At 37.6% G+C, this 22,479-nt stretch overlaps 2 protein-coding genes across 3 annotated transcripts; both read right to left on the bottom strand.

Annotated features, from left to right (window-relative positions):
* Positions 1 to 6,620: 6,620 nt before the first annotated feature.
* Positions 6,621 to 8,807, bottom strand: apnl (actinoporin-like protein). The gene is made up of 3 exons (XM_084925448.1): positions 8,225 to 8,807; positions 7,635 to 7,765; positions 6,621 to 7,533 (listed from the first exon to the last, which is right to left on the bottom strand). The coding sequence occupies exons 2-3, from the start codon at positions 7,736 to 7,738 to the stop codon at positions 7,077 to 7,079; spliced, it is 561 nt and encodes a 186-aa protein (XP_084781574.1). The 5' UTR covers positions 7,739 to 7,765; positions 8,225 to 8,807; the 3' UTR covers positions 6,621 to 7,076.
* Positions 8,808 to 8,917: 110 nt separating this feature from the next.
* LOC146388259 (uncharacterized) lies at positions 8,918 to 11,172 on the bottom strand. Of its 2 annotated transcripts, none has more exons than XM_084925447.1 (3): positions 11,010 to 11,172; positions 10,618 to 10,726; positions 8,918 to 9,621 (listed from the first exon to the last, which is right to left on the bottom strand). In XM_084925447.1, exons 2-3 carry the CDS (start codon positions 10,719 to 10,721, stop codon positions 9,192 to 9,194), a joined length of 534 nt encoding a protein of 177 aa, XP_084781573.1. In that variant the 5' UTR covers positions 10,722 to 10,726; positions 11,010 to 11,172; the 3' UTR covers positions 8,918 to 9,191. The 2 variants fall into 2 exon arrangements, with proteins under 2 accessions (XP_084781573.1, XP_084781572.1); XM_084925446.1 differs by lacking the exon at positions 11,010 to 11,172 and adding an exon at positions 10,821 to 10,966.
* Between the last annotated feature and the right edge of the window lie 11,307 nt (positions 11,173 to 22,479).

Genomic DNA, 22,479 nt, shown 5'->3' with positions numbered 1-22,479 from the left:
CTTTCAGGTGAGCATCATTAGGCCGTAATCGTGTGTGCACTCCATGAATCAGGCCTTCAGGAAGCTGACCTCAAAAAAGAGAGTGAGTGGTTAATGGACTTCAAAACAAAAACATAACAAAATCAAAACTTCCTGTAAGACATTGTGGGTGTCTCACTTTAGTAAGGGAGATGCTTCCCATCACCATCACAATACAAAAAACCCAAACCTTGAATAAAACAAAGAAAAATCGTGACATACTTCTGAATGTTTCTATTTTTAGAGGCATGTACGTATTAAATATGTATCAACAACACATGTTCTCTGAGGGATCTGAGATTGGTTTGTAGTAGCGCCGTGAACTATCATTTCAACAGGAAGCATTTAAAGTGTATGAGGCCAATAGTTTCTTTTCCAACCTCTTAGATATACCACAGTACTATTAGATAATATGCTGAGTATAAATCGGCTGATCCAAATGCATTTTCATAGGGACCCTGTTTTGAGTTGAAAAATTTAAGTAAAAAAATGCAATGATTTGATTGCAATATTTTAAGAAACATATTAGCTCATTTTGACTTTTCAAAAAGAGTTTACACTTAAAAAGGAACACTTGACCTAACTTAGCTAATAGGCTCATCTCTAACTTTCCTTTTGTTTCTAAAATTATTTAAAGAGTAGTTGTGAAACAGTTAACTAATCTGCAGAGGAACGGTTAATTGGAAGAGTTTCAGACAGCATTAGTAAGGTTATGAATACTCTTCTTATGATAATCGAGTCATCTCTATGTTTGTCGTGCTAGACCTCAGTGCAGTTTGATACAATCGATCACAATAGCTTACTGCAGAAATTGTAGTTGTAGTGGGTTGAATCATATGTATCGAATAGACTCTAATTTGTTAATGTGCATGAGGAGTCTTGTTCACACACTAAGGTTAATTACGGAGTTCCACAGGGTTCTGTGCAGGGACCAATTCTATTTATATTATACTTTCCTCTGCAGTACTATTAGAAGACACGGCATACATATTCATTGCTATGCAGAAGATACCCAGCTTTATCCATCCATGAAGCCAGAGGAAACACACACCAACTAGTTAAACTACAGGAATGTTTCAAAGACAAAAGACCTGGGTGACACTAATCTCTGCTTCTAAATTCAAATAAAACTTGACCTTAGAAATTACAGAAACATGGTGTCTAACCAGATACCTGCTCTGTATGGCATTACCTTAGCTCTAGGATATGTTCTTAAATATGCAAATTAAACAAATATGTAGAAGGACTGCCTTCTTGCATTTTGTGCAAAATGTCTAAAAATAGAAATATCCTATCCCTGAGTGATTCTGAAAACCTGGTTTATGCATTTATTACTTCTAGGCTGGATTGTTGCAATTCATTATTATCAGGGAGTTCTAAAAGCTCGTTGAAAAGCCTTTAGTTGATACAGAATGCAGCATATACTGCCTTGAGACAACTGGTGTTGTGATTTGGCACTATATACAGTGCCAAGTCACCACATTTTTATATAGTGCCAAATCACCAAATTTGTGATTTGGCACTATATAAAATTACCTGACTTGCACTGAAATCCCTAAATGGGATTGGACCATATGTTAATCTAAAACCTGTATATATCTTTCAACACTGAAGGTGTCTTTCCAGATGTGTAAGCTACTAATTCCACCCCTATACATTCAGAAATTACTATACATATCTACCCATCTTTACTTCTGAGAAATTCTTCCTCTCTAAAATACTCTTTTTATACCCAATCATGTTAGTCGCATGTTTCCAATTCACCTAATTAGCTGCAAGATGTTCCTCCAGCTGATTCTTTTTAGTACCATTTACTTTCCCAGAACTTTTTGCCATTGTTCCAACTTTCTCTAAACATGTTCCCCATACTTAAATGAAAAATTAGCTAATATTTTTTTTTAATGAAATTGTAAAATCTCCCAGTTTAAACCAAGTTTTCTGTGTTCCATTGTGAATGAACTCTTGTTTTAAGATATTTTCAAATAATTACATTCTGATTGCATTTAGATTTTACAGAGCATAAAATGTAAACAGCCTTTTTATCAAACCTAACCTTGTTTTGGAATTAGTTTCTATTTAAACTCATTTTATAAACTGATCCTAATAGAAAAGCCATGAACACACCAACATGTATTTCTGAAATAAACTTTTTAGAGCAAAAAAAGATACGCTGCCCCCCTCTCTCTCAGCAGGAGGGACCAGTGAGCCTCAGCTGTGCACCTGGTTGACAGTGTTGAGTTTTGGCTCTTTGTTAGGTGCTTCTGGATCATCTCACTATGGGAACCCATGACTGCAATACCCCAGTGATCTGGCAGTGTGGTTGGAATGAGGGCATGTTAGGGCATCTATCAACTGCTGCAGGCTTTCATATGTGCCCTTGATAGTGTGACTGGGGATTCATGTATGACTGATGAAAGGGAGAATCTTAAGTCAGCCTATATCAGGTTCTTGATGAATTAGTGATATTTAATTTGATTTATAGATGTCCTGATGCCTAATAAACTTTTTCTGCATGACACATGTTTTTTCCCCACTTGCTAGATTATTGCCACACATACACACTGGAGTTTGTCCAGATTTGATGAAAATTAAAGATCGCACCCACTGATGCGAGTCATTCAGTGTGACATGAGTAATTACTTTGTTGTGTGAGAGCCAGGCAGCTGGTACTGCTGTGTCAGAGCTGACCCTTCAGCTGGCTGACACCATGCTGGCAGCAGATGACTGTACATTCAGCTAGGTTTGACATGAAAATGGCTGCTAGATCAGTCAGAATAAACTCAAAGAAATATGAAGCACGGATAACCTTGTTTCACTGCCAGCTGAAAATGAAAATGAAAAGAGCCAGAAACATCAGTTCTCCAGTGATGATGAAAAGGAGCAAGGCCTGCAGCAGCCTGCAGATCAACAGTTTGATGAGGAACCTGAGACATTTATCCCTGAAAAAGCAAGAGAACTTGATAAATTATATATATATGAACTGTAAACACACATTTTTTTTCAGCTGATACTGCAAACTTGTGAGAAAACGTCTTCTTTGTTGTATCCAGCAGATACTGAACATTATTCACTAAACCTGCTACTTTAATTGCCAATTTGCCCTGGGCAGAAACAATAAGTGTGCTTTTTATTCAAAACAGCTGGATATTGTGAGCAATTCTGAGCAAAAAAAACAAACAAACAAAAAACCAAGTGTTCAAGCAGGATAACCAATAATGAGCTGGGAATCATGGGAATGCTTCAGTGTGAAGGGAAGCCTGGTTTCACTTATTTTAACTATTTTTTTTCTGTGAGGTCATCACTACAAATATCCTTTTTTAATGCTTTTTGCATAAAAATATCAATTCTAGCTACTTTATGGAGCAATTTTATGTAGGGGTTATTGCATTGGAATTTTATTTTCTTAAAGGTTTAAAAAGGAAAGTAGGTCGACTGACAGGATAAATTCAAGTTTAAATGAATATGCTTAGTGTTAATAAAAAAAAAAGCTGAACATTTCAAATTCAAATCGCTATCCTTTTTTACAAGATTAAAAATATTTAGAGGAATCAAAGCATCAAGAATGATTTTGTTAATGTAAAACTTCTGAAAATAAAGAACACCTAAGTGTTTTCCTTCAGGCTATCTGTACTGTTACACGATACACATCTGTGTCACTCTACATGCTGAGAGATTCAAAAATAACAAACTAAAATGGTATGACAGTTCCCAAAGCCTGCCAGGAATAACATGACATTTGACCTTCATGTATCAGCTTAAAGGAATTATTAAGAGTTTGTGAAATATAAACCGCATAAATCTTCGAAAACAAAACAAACAAGCACGTCTGTGTAAGCCAACCTTCCCCCCTTTTTCCCACTCTTACAGAGACTGAACCTGACTGAGACTGAAGCCTGAAACTGAGCTCCAGAGTTGGGGCTGCAGGTGTTGGGTAGCAGCCTGACACACATCCGGTCAGATGCACAGCAAACTATCAAAGTGTACCACACACTGCTGGATGTCAAGACATGTTTGTAGCTGGTGGTAGGAGAAGGAGACATGGAGTAATCAGTTTCTGAAGGACACAAAGCCAGCTTTACCTCTTAAAACCAAGAATTTAAAATAGCTATTCATGGGACATATTATATTATGAATGTTGTATACAAACTGTAGAGTTTAGAAAAGGTTTTTACCCAAATACTTTTCCCCAGCTGTCTCTAAAATGCTTAGAGCAGGTAATTGTGTGAGATAATATATGTAGGAGGCCTCTAGATGGCAGTCTTTGAGAGCTTATTCTGTTGTTGACGATGCTGACAAACTAACCTTTTTAAGTAGAAGCCTGTTTATTTTGAGGGGCAATAATATCTTTTATGCAGCTGATTATAACCTGGGTGATTTTTACACAGAGGTATAGGCCCACGGTCAAACTTTAGATCATGGAAATTTCTTTTGCACGACCAGATTGACAAATATATTTCTTAAACACTGTAGGCGATTAGAATCACTGTAAAACAAAATAAACTGGAAGCCGAAATTGAACATTAAGAATGAATTATCAAAAAAATATGTTAAATAGACACAGGAAATGACAGGTGGGGATTATGGAAAGGAAGCCACTCCTTTCCAAATCTTCATGTGTCTTTTTTTCTTTTTCTAAAAATAAAGTGAAAATTGATGAAAAATGTAGCCACTATATTAGTAGTGCCAGAAATGAATTCAATAATTATTATTTGTGATATAATAATGCAGAAAATGCCATTATAAAGTAAAAATGCTTCCAAAAAATGCAAATAAATAACAGTTTTTATATTTTCCCATGTTTTCCAATTTTATTTGAGTTGCTGTGTGCTTTAAAAATTTTTTTCTCAACTTCCTGTAGTGTTTGTAACTAGAACCTTGCAGTTGTTTAAATGTGATCAGCTGATATATGTCTCATAAAAAGACATGTTGACTTTGCTCCTCTCGTGCTTTTATTCACTTCCCTTGCCTCTTAACATCCGGGAAGGATTGGAACAGAAGGTTTTATCAGAAAAGCAGTCAGATTCCCTCGTGTTTAGCATCTGTTTCAGTCCTCAAATGCTGAGCCTCTTATATTTATCTACCTAGAAAAAAAAATTCTCATATCTTTTCTTCCTTGCTTATGAGTCTAATCCTGCACTGTTCTTGAAAGATTTTTTACGCTTCAAAATACAAATCGCATAATGCACAAAAGAATGCACAAAAGAATGCATTTGATATAAAATATCTGCAGGCGCAGGTGCGTATCCAGACTAAGAGATGCTCACCACAAAAGGGTGCAAACACATACTGTACATACTAATGTAGATGCAAATACTGGAGCACACTTACACAAACACACGCAGTAAACAGTATGATGCAAATAATGAATGTGTACTTGTGTGCACAGGTATAGTAAATACTAAGGAGAGATTGAAGAGGAAAATTTGAAAGGAATGTGCAGGCATTTGTCCTTAAGTTAATACCTAAAAAAAAACACCTAAAAGTTTCTTGTTAGTGTTCCCATCTGTTTATAGGGACTGTTTCGTTTCTCCAGTGTCACTCAACAGTGCTTCAGGGATTGTGCTTAAACATGCTGAGGTTATGCCTCTTTTCTATGTTTGGCTTTTATGCAAATGCAAAGGTGACAGAGTGCAGAACCTTTGATCTGAGCTTCTTTGTGGTTTGAACTGTTAATACGGCGAAACCACCATAAATCTAATGGGAAAACAGAATCAGGAAGGCAGTATTGAGATTGTAGATGGAATAAGCAGAACCTATAATAACCTCATACAAGATGTGAATTAAGAGGAGATATTGTGCCTTCTTTGTGACAAGCTCATATTTCCCTAAGGTTAATGACTGTCTCTTCAAAGAATTGGCTGTGCCATTACTGGAAAATAAAATCTGATGATGACATTACACATCAAGATGGTAATTTCTACCCAATTAAATAGTTATAAGCTTTTAGTAAGTATCACAAGTTACAAAAATAGGGTCTTCACCCAAATCTCATCCAACTTGACAAGATGATAATCACAAGAAAGCAGGTCTAGTTATCTCAGGTTTACTGCTTCATAAAGATTAAGTAATGAGCTTACATTACAAGTTATTACTGCAAATTAACAGTAAATGGACTGGTTCTAAAATAGCACTTTTCTACTCTACTTGACCATTCAAAGCACTTAACATGCCTCATTCACCCAGTCATACAGTATCTATCCCAAGGATACTTTGGCATGCATACTGAATGATCTTTTGGCTAACCAGTAACACAGACTTGCGTTGCATGTTTTTAGAGATATTGAATGCTTTGATTTTACAGCAAATTTTGTAATTTAGCCGTAACATAGCTAATAGCTATTACAATAGTAAAGATTTCATAAATAATACAATTCTCTTTCAAGTGATACCAAGACTTTGATGAAGTAGAATTCAGCCATGGGGGGAGGGGACACCCAAAAAGAAACAGGACCCTTTGTTTTTGTCTATATCAATTCCACTTCAGATCGATCCTTATGAAGCCTTTATAAATGCACAGCACATGGCGCATGCTTTGGAAATCTCATTTTTTAAACCCTTTGCATCTTCTAAACTCAGTCAACAGACAGTCATACACAAATAGCTTCAGAAAAAAAGGTTTATTTTATTCCTCAGACTACAGTGTCAAGGTAAATACAGACAAGCTTTCAGCGTATTTCATTAAGCTATATGCCCTCATCCTCCGGTGAGTCATCCTTTGATTTCCATTTCTAAAGATTCCATTTTAAAACTGAATGCTATTGAAACAGAGAGAAGCTGTGATTATACAGTGTGTGTGTGTCTGTGTCTGTGTGTGTGTGTGTGTGTGTGATGGGGGGCTGGGAGGGTGGGGGGTGAATTTATAAACAAACTAAATTCATATCTTAAGCAGATTTACTGAAGGGTAATATCCAGGTATACAGACACATGTCAGCAACAATACATCTGTTAAATCATGCATGCCTGCTGTATTAGAAACAGTCTACCAGGAAGAAGCAGAAGGCAGAGAATGAATTCTGCTGTCAGGAAACATGACAAAAAAACTGGTATCAAGGGGCCCTTTAATATGCCTGCTGGCCCATGGGTGTAAGAAGCTTATCCCACACCTCTACCTTCATGATAGCTTTGCCTAGAGGACACATAGTGGCCCTGATATCTAGGCGGTTACCCATGTAATTGATTCCTGACCCAGTGGCTTCCTCCCTGACAAACCCATGTTCATGCTGATTCTTCTCATAGTACATTTCTTTGTACAAATCCTTGTCACAGTTACGGCCCCTTTTATAGATGCCCACTGCAAACCAGTTCTTGTACAGGTTGTAGTCCCAGGGGACGGAGAACATGAGAGCCACAGTCTCAGCGAAGTCATTCTGTGACCTCTCGAAAAGGTCATAGGTCAGTACACCAACAGCTCCTGTTGCTTTGCTGCTGGACTTGGAGAATGTGCAAACCTCTGTCTTTAGAGGGCGCACTGTAGGTTGCGGTGGGTTGTATGCATCCCCATTCTCAAGGTATACCCTAATTAGTACACAAATAGAAAAATACATTCAACATTTTTTTTTTTGGTCTTCTATGTATTTCATATAAGCCCGAAAAGTCACAACACGTGCTGGGCTTACCTGGGGTTAATAAGGCAGTAGCTGTTAGCGAGATTTGATATTTCGATGGTCACACTTCTCTTGCTGCTCACGTCAGCAGCTACAGCTTCAGCTGTCTCTGTCATGTTGCAGTGGCTGCGAGCTCTGTTGATCTAATAAAAAATAATTTAAATGTCAACCAGCTCATACCTGTAACCTGGATGTTTATTTCCTCCTAACTGCAGTGAGAATCATAGGAATAAACTTATAACAATATAGAACTCAGGTTCGACCTCGTCTCTGATGATGTACTCTAATATCATTACGCTGACCTTCAAAAGCACACATCGACTGTCACTGCGTAAAAATAGTGCATTTCACAGGCTAATGAGATTTTACAAGAGAACATAGAATTGCTGCAGTCTTTTAAAAGAAGTGTACCACTCCAGTGACAGTACTTTATAATTAGTACTACACAGTGATAAAGTGAAAGAACATGATCACTCATTTTATCAGCAGATACATTAAAGAAATCAAACAAAAGCCTCATCAAAGTTCTATATATCTTACAAATTATAAGAGCTAAGAGAGTCATTGCTCTAAATGTATTTTCCCTAAATGAAGTGACTTACCTGCTGAGAAGCGCTGTTAGTACTTGAAGTCCAAAAACAGTAAAAGTTGCTAGTTGGTTTTCCTTTTTTGTCTTTTTCTTCTTTTTCTTTTTTTCCCCCCAAGGATGTATTAATCACTCAGAAAACCCTCCCAATTGAAGTACACCCCTTCTTAAATACAGGATAGCACACCCTCTTTCCAAACACATGACCCACACGAAAAGAAGACAATGAGAACAAATATTACTCTTTTCCCCTGTGGGATGAAACAGCCGCACCCTAGCCTGTGGCTAAATTGAACAGTTTCCAACAATTTCCCATTGGATCCCAACCACTGAGGTGAGCCCTTCAAGCCTATAATAACAAGACATGAATGTGGTTTGGGACTGGCATTCCTCTTGTATTGTGAAACAGTAAAAAAAGCAGATCAAACAAGTTGAGACAGACATTTCTGGAGCAATACTTTGCTTAGTACCTTGCTGAAACTCTTGCATTCCAAATATCACACAATCAAGCAAGATGGAGAGTCTAACAGCGAAGGAAGAACAATATTGTTTTCGTAGAAATTAAAAAAACATCTATGCAGATTTTCCATCTGTTGTTGCTCATTAGAATTGGACGGATCCAGATAAGAGATTAAAAAATGATTACAGTTCATCAGTAATAATGAAAGCATATGAATGAAAACATATCCCACTCAAAGTAGCACAAGCATTGGGTCTGAATGCTTTATTACCATAATAAACGAAAATAGAGTATTCAGTGTACATGAGCCCAAGAGCTAAGCTAATGGAGAATCAATGAGGTGGCTGTCAGATATTGATATCTTTCAGCAGACACAAAATGCAGATGACAGCAAAATCAGTCTTCCTCTTCTCCTAAATGTTTTTTTTAGGATGACAAGAGTCGTCAAATCAAATGAAGTTTATTTTTCTGCGACTAGAAAAACAAGAAAACACAGAAAAGCAGAACACCAGTAGACTGCACACTAATGACCCATTTTATCATAGAGCTCCACTTTAACCATGGCTTTTCCAACTGTAGACATTGTGGCCCTCAGGTCAACATATGTTGCCTTGTACTCCAGCCCACAGCCATTTGCCTCAGAGCGGGTGAAGTTGCTGAGATCCTTCCCATCATACATCCGGCCATACAGCTGTTTGTCACAAGCACAGGATTGCTCAAACACACCTATGGCCAGCTGGTTCTTATACAGGTTGTGGTCAAAAGGCACAGAGAACATGATAGCCATGCGCTCGGAGCAAACCCGGCTCTGCATATGGAACAAATCGTAGGTTAGAATGCCGACGGCACCCGTGGCAGTGTTGTCATCCTTGGTGAAGGAGCACACTTCTGTCTTGGTGGTACGAATCGTGGGCTGGGGCGGGTGTTGACAGAAGCCACTTTTCATGTACACCCTACACATTAGAGCAAGAGATAAATCCTTACCGTCACTACTAATCAGTTAACAACTTTTATGTCACACTTCTCATACTTTTGATGAAAAAACACACTTTTGTAACTTTTGTGGAGATTGTCAATTTACTTTTTGAGTGTTGGGCTATCCAGGGTGAAACATCTTATGCTGATGGATGGAGTGTGACTGGGAGTACTACTGTGGACTTCTAAGCAACAGTGAGTGTACCTGCATGCGATGTGCAATGAGGCAGTGTGTGTCACTGCATGATGGATAGGTGGATGTTCTCAGCAAAGTAATGTCACACATGAAAACCAGCCATCCAAAATATGGCCTGTCTTCCCACAGCTAGATAAATGTAGAAGGATGGCACAGATTCCAACAGACATGAATTGTTTATATTTATTTTGTTGCTGTGTTTTATTAATTTTTTTCTCCTTTTTTTGGTTGGAGGGGGGGGAAATCGATATTACATTGTTGAGAAATACAGTAGGTGGCTATATAAAACTAATATTTTATTAATGTTATAATAGATGGTGCACTGTATTTTGCTTGCAGTGCCATTGAGCCCTCCTTGTGAAATTTAGGTTTATGAATTGTTAGAAAGAACACATGGTGGAGATTGTGGTGACCCCCAAATTATACATGGCTGTTATGCAAAAGAAAATAATAATTACATATATGTAACTTAGTTATCCTTTTTTTTAATAACAGTGACTCACAAACACTAGGCAGCCAAACCTAATTATGAACTGCAGGACATGTCACTTATTGTTGCTTTTATGAGCTTAGAAGCAGCATTTTAGTGAACTTAATGTATAATGTTGTGAAGTTTCCATTGTTTATCACAATGTTTTTTCTGCAATGTCATTCATTGATTTATGTTTTATGAAGTAAACATTCAGCCATTCAGGTCTGGCCCTAAATGTTATCCATTTATTTTCTAAATTAATCAGTTTTACAAGTGTTAAACTGACAAAGACTTTTGCAGACTTACTTGGGGTTAATGAGGCAGTAGCTACCGCTGACATTGGTTATTTCTATAGTGCAGTTTCTGTTGGTGGTGAGAGTGGCTGACACAGCCTCAGCTGTTTCTGGCATCGTGACTGCAAGAGAAGCAGGATTGAAAGCTTAGAACAATACCCACTGACAGTTCACCAGCTAGCAGCAACACATTTAATTGTTGAAAAGATTAATTACCTCCAAAAAGCTGGTTTATATCTCTCCTCAAATATAACATTCTCATAAGAATTAACTTAACATGACGCAGGCGTGTTTGAAAACGAGCATACCTTAAGTATACGAGAACAAGAGAAACGTTGTTTTTACAGATGATAACCAAGACAGAAATAAGTTCGAGTCCTATTATAAGTAAGCATAATTAAGTACCTTTTAGAGAAAAATATGTGCGTTGTGCCAGACAGCAGCGTCAACTTCTTTTTCTCAGGTCTTGCAGAGAGCGTCTCCCTTGTGTAATTACACCTCCACAGTGCTTGTGCTAACACAAGCACAGGCGTGTCCATCGTGAAACAAAAGTACCCCATCCATTGTGAGAAATCATATCTCACAAAGAAGCAAGCACCTAATATTACATGATCACAAGATTTAGCAGTAATCTCTACTTTTACTCAGGGGAATGATTAAAAACATTACTGTACACATTTTTTACTGCATGGTTAGCATCAAAATATCTATTTTATTCCAATAAGGTTGTTATTATGCAGCATATTTTAGCAAAATCTTACAAAATTACTCCTCTGCAGATTAAAATTTATCTCACATGTTATTTTCTATACCTATGTCAATACTTACTAGATTTAGTGAAAAGATTGTATTTTAGAATTTCTAGTCTTCCCCATCTTTTATGAGTCCATTTCCATCCCAAAAAATGAATTTAGTAAAACTATTCAAAGCTTTTTTCTTGTTCTGTCTTGCTTAGACTGACGCTACAGTCACTGGGGATTACTCAACTGGCTGCTTGTTTTCGCAAGTGATGACTCGTGATACATTCCTTTGGGAACCTCCAAACATCATTAGCAGTTTTTACACACTTTTTTAGCTCGTTTCACTAAATTCCCATCCAGACTATGGAATAGAGGAGGAGTTAATTCCTTCTTTCCAGTACAGTAACTAGCAAAAACACTGCATTACGTAACAACACAACACAATACAGTACAGTGTTATATTTTCCATAAGTTCACAAGGCACGGGGATCTTCCAGAATAAGTTTGTTTGGCGGTGTGTTCATTACTCCACCAAGCAGCTCGAGTAATATGGCAGCTGTTCTGTTCCATTTATCAGATGCCCGGCCCTTGATTTAAATGCTTCAGCTCCTGTGCTTGAAGTCACCAGATGGCACCAAACATGCATTTGCAAAAATACATTTGCACTACACACACTCTTCAAGTTAATGTTTGCTTTCTGATGATTAGCCAGCGACCGTGGCAGAAAATCGCTGACAAACATTAATATATTTAGCATATCCTTCAATGTCTCATGACAACAGCAGTGGAAAGAAAATAAGAAAGAAACAGTGGTCATATTATATACCTTACAATTCTAAAAATCTAAGAGAATACAATATTAATGAGTTTATATAACCAATCACAGTAACATGTTTGAAGTTTCCACACTGGACACTAGAATAACAAATAAACTCAAATTCATCCAAATTAAAGTAATATATTGTAACATGGCAGATTTATTATTAAATGACCACGATACATGGGAAACACTCTTCTGTGACCTCTCCTCTGCTGCCACCCTCAGGCCAGTTTCAATGTTTTAGATGAAACATTTGATCTTGAGTGTTGTTTTAGGAAGGAGTATGCACTTATTAGGAGTATGCATTTATTGGCTTCTTCATTTGTTACACTTTGTTGTATTTTAGGCATATTTAGTAATAAATGATGGACATGGTCAGCAACAATACTAGTTTCAGATAGGCTGCAGCATTTAAATAATGCTCACTTGGGACTTAAAATATCCTCCACACTGCTACCACCAGTCTGAATGGCTGTTATAAGGGATAATGGCTTTCATGCGTTTATTCTTATTCTTGTTGTTTACACAAAACCCTGCCCCTGCCATCCAAATGCTGCAGCAGCGATTGAAACTCATCAGCCTAGATATCTTTTTTCCAATCATCCACTCTCCAAATTTGATGAACTCTTGCAAACTGTACCCTCAGTTTCCCGTTCTTAGCTGACAGAAGTGCTGCAGCCCAAAATTTGGTGTGTTGTGCATTCAGAGATAGACTTCGGCTTACCTTGGTTGTAAAGAGTGGTTATTTGTGTGGCATTATCTTCCTATCAGGTAAAAAAGTGACTGGCCTTTCTCCTCTGACCTCTTTCATCAACAAGGCATTTTCACCCAGAGAATTGCTGCTCACTGGATATTTTCTCTCTCTTTTTTTTTTGCATCATTCTCTGTAAATCCTAGAAATGATTGTTCAGGAAAATCCCAGTAATAAGTAAATACATATAAGTAAATACACAGCCCTAAGTACTGTCTCTTTTTAGCTGCACTTTTGAGGCTAAAGGCAGAGATCCTTTATCCTGTATTATGACCTATTTTAGATCACATCCAGAGCAGGTCTGTAAAATTTAAACACACCAAGTTATCTTTCGGAGAATGGTTAATAAAAGGCAATTGGGGATGTGACAAAAGGCAGAACATCAGTAGTCGTGAGTTGCTGAGCCTTTGAAAGTCTTATGATGACAAAGATAAATGCACGCTGAAGACGAAGCCTTATTTGATTATAGCAGCTGCAGTCTCTGAGCCTCGCGCCACACATGTTTTTGTCCATCCCTTACATTCCTTCTTCACTCTGTTTTATGTTGGAAGTGACTGTCAGTGGACTGACGCTATTAATCATTTATTTTGGAGGATGATAGATAGCAGCAGAAGCCATCATTATCCAAAAATCTCAGCAGACACTGAACAAATACAGCATTTAATAGGTCCTCCTGAACATTATGTGTCCTTCACTGCGCTTGTTTACTCTTCTACCATTCAGCCTTGATTAAAATGTAAAGTGAAATGTTATGTCAGCATGTTGTCACCAGTGAAGTTTTACTGCTCTGAAAATAGCTGAGCTATGAAACACAATCATGTACAGCGGTAAAGGTTGTGCCACAATCAACACCTTGTTGAAATTACATACCTTAGTAGTACGGTAGCTACACCTCTACAATCAGCAACAACTACAGTGGGAAGCTGGGAGAGTAAAATAGGAATAGGTCGGCCACACAAACAATATCACAATATTTATGGACTTGTGTCAAATCAAGCGGGGATCATAACAAAAAGTGACTTTCAGTTTTTTATGTGATTTTAATGGGTGCCAAGCTAAGCCAACAGAAAACCACTGACGAAAGTGCTGAACACTGGAATAAAGAAAATACATTAGAATAAAATAAAATACACAATTAAAAAATAACAACACAAAAAAGCATCAGATGACATCATGAATTGTTAAAATGTTTGGTTGGTGAACTGTTAGAGTTCTAATTCAGCTCAATTTAACTTTTTTTTATATAGTGCCAAATCAAACCAAATCACAACAGTTGCCTCAGGGTGGTTTATATTGTAAGGTAAATACCTTATAATAATGATAATTGAGTATTGTGGCACTAGTTATACCAAGTAGCTCCACTTTTGCTTCCTTTTTGTACCAGTGTACAATGCAGTATTTGGAAAGGTAAGTACAAAGTCTGTTCAAAAGCATCAGTTCCTGTCGCATAACTGCTCTATTTTGTACTTATTTAGTGTTTATGAGGCAAACTGAGTGAAGTGCATGGCACAAAGGAGGCAACAAGCTGCAACAATTTCCTGTTCCCCAGCCCTCTATTTGGGTCAAAAGTGCAACAATCTGTGTGCCAGAGATGACAAGAACATTTCAACTGCAATGTAAATGTAATCATTTTAAACCTCCGTATGACTAAATCAAACAAAGACTGACTCGTGTCTTTTGACAGCAGGGGTACATTCAAGCTGAAAATGGTGTACAAGTTTTGCTGTAATTTCCATGTTTATATGTTTTTTCTCAAAATGCTCTGCATCTGTGTACAACGTGTTAGGATCATAACTAGAAAACAAAGCTGTAGCTGCTGCGATATCACACATTGGGTTTTACTCTTAATTCTGAAGCTCAGCGCTGGGATTTTGACCACTGTCCTGTTAAGTTTGTTTTAGAGCCGGGAAGTTACCATGTCAAGTGCTTCTTGTTTTCTGCATCTTTTGACTTATTTTCTCTCCCTTTTTGTTTACTATTGCCATATTACACATGGACTTGTAAATAATAAAAGATATAGATAAATAAATAAAGACAAGTAAATTGAATTAAAATAAAAATACAAAGAAGAGGAGCCTATAGAGAGACTATATAGCTCATCTTGGAAAATTAAATTTGTTTGGCACAACAGTCCATTCAGATGCTGATTCTGAGTGCAAGACTTACCAGATATGACATTTAAAAGAAGATGAAGAAGACGTTACTATGCCTGCATGAGAGGGTGGCGTTCTAACTTATCAGCTTGTTAGCAAGTTGCCTCATAAGCTTTTAAGGTTCATTGTTTAGACGCACATATCTGCTGACTGATGATGCAACAACATAAAACTCTTGGATGGGCACAGAGAAAGCATAGCTCTTTGCCACATAGGCCAGCCAAAACAGTTACACTCATACCTCCAGCATCCAGAAATAGATGATTTATTTTGCATTAGAACTTTTAATTCTGTTAAGTTTTTATTTATTTTTTTTATTTTTTTTTTAAATTAGTAATTTCAATTTACAAGTCTATGTGGATTGAGCAAACCTCTGAGGCTGAAAAAATTAAGGCTCCATGGACTAGCAGAAGTGCAGATCCTCTAATGGCCACTTGAGGATTGAAAAGGGAGTTAATTCCAGAAGAAGCACATGTTACAATGCCTAAATTTACAGTATTAAAATACATATTAACAGCATGGTAGGAAAAATGGTTTACAAAAAAAGTGATGCTTGATAGTTTCCCTCTTGATCATAATTATGTTTAGTGTGATGTTAATTTTTATTTTATAACTCATCAACTTGGAGGTGCGTTAGCAGTGTGGCCTCATTAATTGACAGGTGTCCTGACACAGGCAGCTGGAGTCCATCAGCATCTGCTAGTAGTCATCTGTGCTACTCTGAGCCATTACACTGATGCTCTTCACCGTGTGTGCTGTTGGCGCCTTTTGGAGGATGTTTAATGGATTAGCTGACTAATGTTACAACTTCCTGTGTGATATAGACCAAGAAATTTGTACTCCACTTTTGGTGAATTAAAATCTAGTGTTTTATTAGTCAGTTACTTAGCAAATGATGATGATATGACTTTATGAATACAGGTTGCTAACCAAGCTCGCTAGCATTAGGTGATAAATTAGCACAGCACCCTTCATCCATATATGGTAACAAACATGCAGTATCCTAACACAGTGATACATTGGCATATTGACGTCACAGTGGCTAATTCCATAGGGTTCATTTGCTTTTGTAGCCAACCTTAAATGGCCAATTAAGTAACTGAAGTTCTTGGCACTTCCCCATTGATGTTTTTTTTGTTTGTTTGTTTAGTTTTTTTTTTTTTTTCTCAGCTCAAGCAAATGGTCCTTGGTTAAATTAAGTTTTGACTCAATCATAGTTTTGTCAAAAGTGTTAAGCAGTCAGCAGCAACAATACAGTCAGTATATGCAAGATGCAATATAGACAAAAAATCAGTTGCCATAGGTTCAAGGATTTTGTAACATAATCGTCAGGGATGAACATCACCCAGGTGATGGACATCTGACGTCTGCCAACCGAGACAGGAAATCAGCCGGGTGAGAATGTGCGGACTAGCCAGTCTAAAACAAGATGAGAATTTAGTATACAGTAAAATGAATGCACAGGGGCAGGGATGTGGTTGAACAACTGTTTCTATGGCAACATCAATATATCATTAATAAAAAAAATTGTGAATGTAATATTCTGTGTACAGATGTGAAACTTCAACAGGCTTCCTAATGTATTATGTGATATTAGTCTTCTGATCAGGTGCAATTGCCAGAAATTTTCATGACTGATTAGAACAATGAGGAAACCCTCAAAATTAGCAGAAGGACAGACTTCTTCAGTCACCTGTGTCAGGAGAGTCTAATAAGTAAAGTAAAGTAAAGTAAAGTAAAGTAAATGCCCCCTAATTTTCCTTCTAAAACACGACTGTGTGTTTTATGTCCATTTTCAGACTCAAAGCTACGACTTGCTTGATGTCTGGTTTTGTCCTGACCTCTTCCCAGAATCACTCTTCCACTTCCAAATGTGATATCAACATTATTGAGCTCTGGGATGCAGAATTGGCCACTTAGGATGTGTGAAAACAAAAATCATTGTAAATTGCTCCTCTGCTGCTGGGACTGGCAGGTGTGCCAGACCGATTTTAGATTTGTGTGACTGTAGATTTGAGCATCGGTGTAAAACTGCAACATGCAAGGGTGCTTACATTCTTGCTCTTTGATCATTGAGAAACAAAGCATTGTCCACGATTTATTGTGATCATTCATTATATAGAAGATTTAAATGTTTTATGTAGTAATTGAAAAGTAACAAAATAAGACCAGTTTTGCTTCAGTTAAACACTAATGTCTTATGAGTTATGAGCATATTCACATTCCATCCCCTTATTCAGCACAGCCTATACTTTGCAGCTCTAATGATGTGTAACATTAGTGACATTTCTCCCTCTTCAGGGAACAATTTGGTTCTGTCTTAATCTCTTTATGTCTGCTGTTATAACTGATGATAACTGTTTGCTTGATGAAGTGCTTATTGCCACTTTAAGGACCACTCACTTTATAAAACGGTGTCCACCCTAAGCTACCACATGTATAAAAAAAGTGTTTTCCTCTTTAATGAATCACTTTCAGCCCACGGGCTGTCACTTTTTTTTGCTCCTCACATTTCTTATATTTATGTATCACTTTAAGTGCACTAATATGAAACCACATCACTGTCTGCAATGTAAGAGAGGAAATTAATATACTGTTCAAATACATATACATATACTTCTTATATCTTCTACTGATATGTAATTATTTCTCATGAATTTGCATAACGTTATCTTTTTGAAGACACAAACCGGAGAGGACATTAAAGATTTTTTGAGAGCCCAAATGAGATGACAAACTCTGATTCTACAAATCTATGTAAACATACAGCACCAGATGGGACCAAATGAAAAGGGCAAATCACCGCAGTGTTTATTTTGGGAAATGCTGCATTAAATCATAGTGTTGTTCCAGGTCTGAGGCAAACATAACATACTCAGTCACCATTAAATTTTGTAATATTGTGTGATCCGGATATTTATCAGTAATAGTTAAAATACACTTTACTTTTAGTGCCTCTGTTATCATTGATAGGGAGTGGATTATCATTTGAAGGATGTAACCACCCTCATCCAGAAGCTATCAAGACATCTTAAGCGGTTATAAAAGATATTAATTTCTATAACTATTACTGCTGTTGACAAGTTCATTAATAAATGCTTAGTATCCGCTTCGAGGTGTCATGGTATCCATGGATTTTTGATATCCATTTAAACATCAATATTGTGTAAATTAGGCATATATGAGAATATATGACCATCAATAACTGTGTAATTGTTCTTTTTTGTATTGTTTTGCACATGTATATTTACAGACTCTCTCATCATCTCTATGTCTTTGCATTTGGAGTTGCCAAACAGACAATACAGAGGAATTTAAAGATGGTTTAAACTGAAGTCTCCGTATTTCTTTATGTTTTGTAAGATATAGCATTATATCTTACATTATATAGCATCAATCAGAGAGATTAACATACAGGGTAAGGGATACAGCCTTGGTATATAGACCCCTGCACTATACAGGTTGAGTTATAGGAGATTTCCTTTTTTGGCATTTTGTAAGTAAAGTCATATGGTACTATACAATTATTTTGTTGTTGGTGTTAACCTGATATCATTTCTGCTGCCACCTATTTGTCATCTGGCTAATCAGGCTAAAGCTGTGTGATAAACTGGGTCAGAATCCATGAAATAGTTTTTCTGCGGGTTATTCATCTTGTACACTATTTTGAAGCAGTCAGATTTTTAAACAGTCGTCAACAAAAGATTTATATTTAGTGCTTTGTTTCATGTAGGAGCAGAATTAAATGTTGTAAGGTCATATATTTATTGTGTCAACAACACACGCTGATAGTTTAACTCTCATTTCGAGATCAAACATTTTTGTTGTAGAGGCTGCCTAAAATTAAAAAAAGGAGGTAAAAAAGCAATCTTTTGTAAGATTCTCGTGACATTCAAAACAAGGAAACAGAAACATCAAATTATTTGTCCTTGTTTTTCTGTGCAAATATTTTGTACCAGCAGGCAATCTGATGAAGAAACATTTATAAAAATCAGAATACTTTTCAGTCATTTCCCAATTTCCATAATTCAAAAGAGGAAGGCTGAGACCTTTGTGATGTAAAACATGCACACTTTCTCAAATGAAACTTCAGACAATCAGTTAAGCTACAGATTCAATCGCTGAATATAAATGCCCCCTTTTTATATATCATGTCATTCACTGCATAAACTCTTACAATTTCATCCGTTTTGAGAATGGGAGATTCTGATTAATCCCTTCAGTCATCAAAATGGTCTTCAAAGGTAAAGGTTCTCAAACGTGAGGTAATGGCTTGAGGGGAACTGGAGGGGGATTATGCAAACTTCACAGTGATTAATTTTGGCCTGAGACGTATCTGCACTGATGGTAGCCGGGAGAAGAGCATATTGATTGATTGCTGCAGGGGGCGCGAGGTTCTGCACATTTACTTTTTGATGAATAGGCTGTCAGGGCCACGAACAACCAAATATGGCCCTGTAAATGAATGTTTAAGCGATTATGGTATAAGTGTAAATATTACACATCCATTAAGGAGGATTACATTTGGTGCTACTTTGAGAGAGGGGAGGAAATAAAAGGGACAGGCCCACAGAACATCCCACAGCAGAGTAGTTGCATGAGGAAATGTGGTTTTAATCTGCATGTATAATGTTTTAGAATTCTAAATAGGAAAGACCTTGACATTAATCTGTATGTGTGTTAGCATTTGTGCATGCATGAGAGTAAGTACACATGTTTATGTAGGCTGGTGTGTGTTTTCAAGAGGGCAAGACTGAAGATCAGGGCTTTAAGTTGACAGAGCATGCCAGTGCATCAACCCGCGCAAATTACCACGCGATAAAACACATCCAGGGTGTTGCACAGGAGGTGAGAGTGGGAATAAATGCCAGCTTCAAAGATGATTTGCGCTCAGCGCGGATTAATTCCCCCACCTAAGAAAAATCAATAGCACTGTGTGGAATAGGAATACATTTGTGTCACCTTTTGGGGACAAGGAAGTGAAAACACAGCTCAGAAGCAGGTTTAGACAATATACATCAAAATGACTAAAACCCAGGCAAGAACTAAACTGGTTCTGGGGAGATGCCAGTAATTAAGAGCTTCGTTTCTCTGTATCTCACTTTCCATCCGAAAGCTCTGTGCAAATTTAATGCATTTACCAAAATAGCACTTGAGTAATCTTAAACGTTTGAAACTCCAGCATTTGATCACTCAAAATATGTAAATATATTCACCATATTCATCATTCATTGTGCAAAAAACCTCTTTCCATCTCATTTTAGCATTCAAATCTCTACATTTGACCCATGTATCAATTGTCTTCTTGGAAATTAAACATTTGGCTTGATTTAGTTTTAGCTTGAGAGCATGCTTTATGTACTTACCCATGAATAGATTTCAATACTGATAGACATACACACAGAAACATACACCATGAACAACACAAACAGATACTCATTTCAATCACAAACCACTCAGAGAAGCCCCCCCCCCCCCCCTCCCCCCGCAAAAAAAAGCACATCAAAAGACAAAAATGAAAACAAATGTGTTTTCCTTACTGAGCATTCTGCTACATTCCTTCTACTTAACAAACATGAATACTAAATGCTGTTGCTGTTTCTGAAAAGAAGTAAACCACCTTGACCTTCACCCTGTGCACTCATATTATCTTTCAAAGACATTTTGGAAAAACATCTGCATCACAAATGCATGCCGTATTGTAAAGTTTGCCATCCATTTCCATATCCTCAGGCAGAGTGTCCTCATCCTTGCATTGACTAAATGATAAACACCAGGGCCTCTGTTTGCCACTGATCTTCTGAAGAAAAGACAGACAGGAGATCAATAAGCTCCCCATCCTCTATCCCATCTGTAGGTATTGGCTTTTCTTCAGTAACCCCCCTCCCTACCCACCTCCATTCGCCCCTAAACCCTACTATTTCCCCAAATTGTGGCTCTGCCACTGCATCTACAAGCTGTGCTCATGCAGTATCTCTGACAGCTTGAGCCTTTGCCTTTCACTCATATGCCCACAACTCTGTACCGTCCTTCCTGCCACCCCCACCTTCCTCTGTTCCATCCTGCTTTATAAGAAATATAATCCTATTGATCCAAAACCCGATGGGAAGCGTTGATCTGTAAACAGACGAGTGCTCAATAAGAGCTGTCCAGTTCTCTAGAGGAGATGGAGGGATGGTGGGTGTTAGGGTGGGTAGGTGGTGTTATAGGTGCAGCTGGTACTGGAGAGGTATGCTTGTGAGAAGGGCTGCTGTGAGAGAAGAGCGGGTGGTGGTGGTGGGTCTCAGTATCTGTGTGTCTTGGAATCATTTATCAGTTTTATTGCTTTCTTGTCTTGTTGCTGGCTGCCATCGCCCCTCACCTGGCCCTCCTGCTCCTGGTAAACCTCGCTCTCATCCCCGCTGCTGCCTCACTTCGATCTCACTATGTTCAACCCAAGCAATTAAAAGTCCACAGCTCAGGGTGAACAGATGAAAGGTGTGACATTTTGCTTTTGACTGACGATGAATTCAGAGTGACAGGCTGGACAGATGCATCCAGGCACAGATATGGATTTATTTTTTTCCCCTTGTATTCCCACACTCTGCCCACAACCCCTCCTCTGCGTTCTCCTCCCAATTCCCAGCTGTCTTATTTTGCCTTTTCCTGAGGTGATAGGACCTAGCTGTAAGAGAATGTGTCCAGTACCCTACCTTATCCTAAATCATTACTTGACAATTTAAAAGGGCAAAAAGCAATGGATGGCTTTTCCTCAGTGTTTCCATGGTTATTTCTCTTAACCCTTTCCCTTTTGTGGCTTTGATAAAGCGAGTGGGTCTAACTCTACTACACTGTTTCTGTGCCAAGGTCATTTGTCACTGAGAGACTGAAGCATAGACTCTCTATTTAAATGAAGGATTTTTTAATAGTTGTAATTTTTTAAGGTACAAAATTGGTATTGTTTTTGGCCAAATTTTAATATTTGAATCAGATGTGTCATTTTAATACTATAACATCTCTCTCTATATATTTACTCCTAGGACTGCAGTCTTCTGGACAGAGATCTCAGATGTTGTTTCTGGGACCTGCAGACAGAACAGACGCTTGACATCCTGGAGAGATTGTATCTTTTGGCTGGCTTGGGGTTTGCCTAGATGCCCCCTGAGTAGTGTTCACAGTGGTACAGTAAACATTATTTTGATGATTAATCAGTTTGTCATTTATTAACATTAAATGAGCTGATCAGCATTAGCACATTATTGGACATTAGTGCTAGGGACACAAACTGGTGGAATAAACCATAAAGTTAAAGGGTGTCATTGGTATAGACACCCTGAACCCCTATTACAGAGTGTACACATCAGGATAAGGATGACCAGAGCCAATCCAAATTAAGATTTAAGAACTTGTAATCTCTGTGTACAGTTGCACA

The sequence above is a fragment of the Perissodus microlepis genome, chromosome 4 (assembly GCF_051167445.1).
Source record: "Perissodus microlepis isolate ML-2025 ecotype Zambia chromosome 4, ASM5116744v1, whole genome shotgun sequence".
Classification (NCBI taxonomy): Eukaryota; Metazoa; Chordata; class Actinopteri; order Cichliformes; family Cichlidae; genus Perissodus; species Perissodus microlepis.
Note: the sequence above shows the minus strand (reverse complement) of the source record. Positions and strands in the feature narration are given on the sequence as shown.

Excerpts from the sequence above, each read along its gene's own strand:
- apnl (XM_084925448.1), bottom strand. The coding sequence starts at position 7,738 with ATGACAGAGACAGCTGAAGCTGTAGCTGCTGACGTGAGCAGCAAGAGA. Across the intron at positions 7,534-7,634 it reads TACTGCCTTATTAACCCCAG|GGTATACCTTGAGAATGGGG; the intron begins GTAAGCCCAGCA and ends TGTACTAATTAG.
- LOC146388259 (XM_084925446.1), bottom strand. The coding sequence starts at position 10,866 with ATGAGAATGTTATATTTGAGGAGAGATATAAACCAGCTTTTTGGAG. Across the intron at positions 10,727-10,820 it reads TATAAACCAGCTTTTTGGAG|TCACGATGCCAGAAACAGCT; the intron begins GTAATTAATCTT and ends CTTCTCTTGCAG. Across the intron at positions 9,622-10,617 it reads TACTGCCTCATTAACCCCAA|GGTGTACATGAAAAGTGGCT; the intron begins GTAAGTCTGCAA and ends TCTAATGTGTAG.